Source organism: Vigna radiata, chromosome 9, assembly GCF_000741045.1.
Source record: "Vigna radiata var. radiata cultivar VC1973A chromosome 9, Vradiata_ver6, whole genome shotgun sequence".
Classification (NCBI taxonomy): domain Eukaryota; kingdom Viridiplantae; phylum Streptophyta; class Magnoliopsida; order Fabales; family Fabaceae; genus Vigna; species Vigna radiata.
The window spans coordinates 19,606,088-19,610,992 of NC_028359.1; the positions used below are offsets into that span (position 1 = coordinate 19,606,088).

Here is a 4,905-nt window from a genome sequence, read left to right on the forward strand (position 1 = left end):
ATTATCTAACTTCAACCGTTCCCCCCTTCGGATTGCCCGATCGGAAGTCAATTATCTGACTTTCAAACGATGAAGTTAATTATCTAACTTCAACCATTCCCCCCTTCGGATCACCCGATCGGAAGTCAATTATCTGACCTACAAACAATGAAGTTAATTATCTAACTTCAATCGTTCCCCCCTTCGGATTGCCCGATCCGGAATTTCAAAATTATAAAATAGTGGAAAAATTGCCTTTATTCAAGAGAAAAGTGTCCTTCATGGGACAGTTACATGAAAATTAACTAAAATAAAATTTCAAGTGGGAAATGTTCCATGTATTGGGAACAACTTTGCCACTTAAAGTTTCCAACCGGTAGGCTCCGTTGTGCAGACTTTCCTTTATTTTGAAGGGGCCTTCCCAATTGGTAGATAGTTTCCCATGTGTAGGATCTTTCCTGGCCTCTCCCGTTCGTCTCCATACCAAATCTCCCTCTACAAATTGTTTAGGCTTAACCTTGGTGTTGTAACGGCGGGCAATGAGTCTTTTGTGAGCTTCGAGTTGAACGGCCGCCATATGTCGCCGCTCGGGGAGAATATTGAGATTGCTTCTAAGATGTCCCTCATTTTCTTCCATGTTATCAATATTTCTTCGTAATGCATTCTCTCCGACCTCGACCGGTAACATTGCATCCGATCCATAAGTAAGGTTAAATGGTGACTCTCCAGTGGCACTATGCGGGGAGCATCGATATCCCCAAAGTACCTGTTGCAACTCGTCCACCCATGCTCCTTTGGCTTCTCCTAGCTTTTTCTTCAATTCTTGAACAATAACCTTATTCATAGCTTCGGCTTGGCCGTTCGTTTGGGGATGTTCTACCGAGCTGGTAAGAGGGGTAATTCCCAATTCCTTATAAAAAGCCACCAATTTTTTGTCGATGAACTGCCGACCGTTATCAGTGATGATATATACTTAGGCAAACCGAACCTACAAATTAGTCTCCAAACAAACTTTTGTACCTGAGATGCTGATATTTTAGCTAGAGGTTCGGCTTCCACCCATTTTGTAAAATAATCAACTGCAACTAGGAGGAATTTTAGCTGCGAACGTCCGGTCGGGAATGGTCCTACTATGTCCATTCCCCATTGAGCAAACGACCATGGGGATATTATACCTGTCAGGGCAACTGCCGGTGTATGAATTATATTCCCGTGCTTCTGACAGGCCAAACACTTGGCAACGAAGACTTGACAATCCTTTTCCATAGTAGGCCAATAGAATCCTACCCTCAAAGCTCGGGCCCGCAATGACCGTCCGCCACCATGTCTGCCGCAAATCCCCTCGTGCAGCTCGCGCATAACATAATCGGATTCTTCCTTGGATAAGCATTTTAACATTGGGGTGACATATCCCCTTCGGTATAGCTCTTCGCCGATGATGACATATCTCGCAATTTGCTTTGCTTCTTCCACCCGAAGGACTATCCCTTCTTCCTGCCGTTTGATTAGCAGGGTAATCTCTCGTCGCCAATCGTCCCGATCGGCAATACTGGATATATGGAGACAATCAATTGTGGGTTTGAAAATTACCTGTCGGACTAGGGATGACAATTGACCCTTCTCTTTGCCGGTCGTCAGCTTGGATAGTCTGTCCGCGCGGTGGTTCTCGTTTCTTGGTATATGCCGTACTACCACTGATTCGAAATAAGACACAAGTTGTTTGGCTTTGTGGAAATACCTAAGCAATTGATTGTCCTTGATCTGAAACGTGCCGTTCATGTGCCCCTCCACTAACTGAGAATCAGTCTTACATTGCAGCACTTTAACACCTAAGTCTCGTGCCAATTCTAATCCCGCAATCAAGGCCTCATACTCTGCCTGATTATTGCTAACTTTAAACCGAAAGATTAAAGCTTGCTCAATGGCTACCCCGTTCGGTCCCTCCAAAACTATCCCAGCTCCTCACCCTCGATAACCAGAGGACCCGTCCACATACAACACCCACGATTGCCGATCAGTATCAGTCCCAGGCAATTCGGCCGCGAAATCTGCCAAATGCTGTCCCTTCACCGATCCTCTTGGCTCGTATCTCAGTCCAAACTCGGAGAGCTCAATGGACCAACTGATCATCCTTCCTGCAAGGTTCGGTTTGCGCAGAATCTTAGAAATGGGATGATCGGTTCAAACCACTACCTGGTTACCTTGTAGGTATGGGCGGAGCCTTCTGGTGGCAATGATTAATGCCAGAACTACCTTTTCTAGCTGCTGATATCGTGTTTCCGGTTCTTTTAACACTCTGCTGATAAAGTATATAGGCCGAAACTCTGGGGTTTCCTGAACCAACGCTGCACTGACAGCTTCCTCCCCAACAGCTAAAAATAAATGCAAATCGTGACCGTAATCAGGACGTCTCATGACCGGCGGGTTAGTAAGTATTTGTTTTATTTCATTGAACGCTATCTCACACCGCTCGTTCCACTCCCCCTACGCCTGCTTCTTCATTACCTTTAAAATTGGCTGGATACGATCGGCCAATTTGGGTATGAATCTGGATAAGGACGTCAGTCTGCCCACTAACCTCTGCACCTCTTTTAGATTACTAGGACTTCGCATTTCTAAAACTGTGCGGCACTTATCTGGATTTGCCTCAATGCCTCGCGTTGTTAACATGAATCCCAAAAATTTGCCTGCTGCAACACCGAACGTGCATTTAAGAGGATTTAATCTCATGCCGAACTTTCTTACCTGGTTGAGAACTTCTTCTAGGTCTCGGAGGTGCTCCTCTACCGACCGGCTCCTCACCACCATGTCATCACCATATACCTCCATACATTTTCCTATTTGGTTCTGGAACACCTTATCCATCAGCCTTTGATAAGTTGCCCCTGCATTCTTAAGTCCGAATGACATCACCTCATAGCAATAATTTGACCGTTCTGTTATGAAAGATGTTTTTTCTTGATCTGGCCTGTACATTGGGATCTGATTGTATCCCGAATAAGCATCCAAAAAACTCAAAATTTCATACCCAGAGACTCCATCTACCAATCCATCTATGCTCGGGAGGGGGTACGTGTCTTTTGGACATGCTTTGTTGAGATCGGTGAAGTCTGTGCACATTCTCCATTTTCCGTTCGGTTTTTTCACCATAACCACATTAGACAGCCACGTGGTATACTTTACTTCCCTTATAAAGCCTGCTTCCAACAATTTAGCTACTTCGTCGTCCACTGCTCTCCTTTTTTCGTTGCCCAACCTCTGTTTCCTCTGTGACACCGGCCGGGCATCTCTTATCAGCGATAGTTTATGAGAAATAATGTCAGGGTGAATTCCTGGCATGTCCGCTGCTGTCCACGCGAACAGGTCTTTATTCTGCACAAGGAGTTCTTCAACTAGCGCAGCCTGATCGGTATTGAGATTACGCCCAATAGTTGTGCATTGGTCTTCTCGTTCCCTAATGACTAAGGGGCGCATATCACCCAAAGGCTCTACCCGTTCATCCAAATGGGTTCGGGGGTCCAGTTCCATCATGCCGACTTCCGATTGAGTAGCTCAAAAAGCAGTCGTTCGGGGCTTTATCTTTAATCCTGCTGCGTAACATTCTCGAGCCATCTTCTGATCGGCCCTAACAGTACATACTTGCCAATCATCGGCAGGGTATTTCAAAGTCAGATGCGGAGTTGAGACAATAGCCCCAAACATGTTCAAGCAAGGTCGTCCAAGGAGAATGTTATATGACGTATCGGCCTCCACTAACAAGAAACGCACCTTTACTTCTTTGGCCTTTCTGTCAGCTCCCAGACTGGTCCTCAAGTCTACGTATCCTTTTGTGTCCACCCTTTCCCCAACGAACCCTACAATTTGCTCATTGAAAGGCATGATAGCATCCTCTGATATCTCCATTTGCCTGAATGTTTTCCAGTAGAGGATATTGGCCGAACTGCCTTGATCCACTAGGACTTTGTTGACTTGGTATTTGGCAATCATGGCCGTTATGACCATCGGGTCATCTTGCTCCAGATCAGGTGCGTGAAAATCTTCATCTGAAAATGTGATAGTTGGCATAGACCTCCTGGACGGGCCCGCCCGGCTGGCACTGTGTAAATTTCTGAGGTGCCTCTTTCTGGCTGCTGATGTTGAACCGCCTCCTGCGAATCCTCCTGAAATCGTGTTGATCACTCCCCTGACCACCCGTTCGGTACTCCTGCTTCTGCTCCGATCAGCTCTTTGCTGATTTCTCACTTGCGGGTCTCGTCGTGTTAATGATGGTCTGGTTCTGCCTAACGACCCTCTTCTCTGGACGAACCTCTGCAGATGCCCCGCTTGAACGAGGGCTTCTAATTTATCCTTTAACGTGACACAATCTTCTGTGGTGTGTCCACGATTTTGATGATACCGGCAGTATTTACTTTTGTCAACTCCAGCCGGTGTAGGTATTTGCACCACTGCTATTAGGTCCGCCCTTAACGCCTCCTCCAACACTCTCGTTCGGGGCGCATTTAGTGGAGTGTGGTGTACGTACCTCTGCATCCTGTTTTGATCCCTGCTTCTGGAACCTACTCCTCTATCTCTTCTACCGAACGGATGTTCGATTCCTCCCCGCATTGCACGAACTGACGACTAGCCCTCCTCTCTTCCTCGGTGGTGGGCTCTTCCTTCTTCTATTCGGATGAAACTGGAAAGTCTATTCTGCAACTCATCCATACTTTGTGGCTCTTCAGCATGCAAATAGTCACAAAATGGTCCTGGCCTTAAGGCGGTCGTCAACGCACTCACAATCAATCTTTGGTCTGCGTTTCGTACTTGCCGAGCGGTACGACTGAACCGATCCATAAATGACTTAAGGGACTCATCGCGCCCCTGTCTCATCCTAACTAATGCTGTATACGTCATCCCGGGCGTTTTGTTTGCGGCATATTGTTGAGT

General features: G+C 46.6%; 1 protein-coding gene across 1 annotated transcript; it reads right to left on the minus strand.

Moving 5' to 3' along the window:
- Positions 1–3,531: 3,531 nt before the first annotated feature.
- Positions 3,532–4,584, minus strand: LOC106773495. Its single transcript, XM_014660180.1, has one exon. It carries the CDS (start codon positions 4,582–4,584, stop codon positions 3,532–3,534), a length of 1,053 nt encoding a protein of 350 aa, XP_014515666.1.
- Positions 4,585–4,905: the final 321 nt, after the last annotated feature.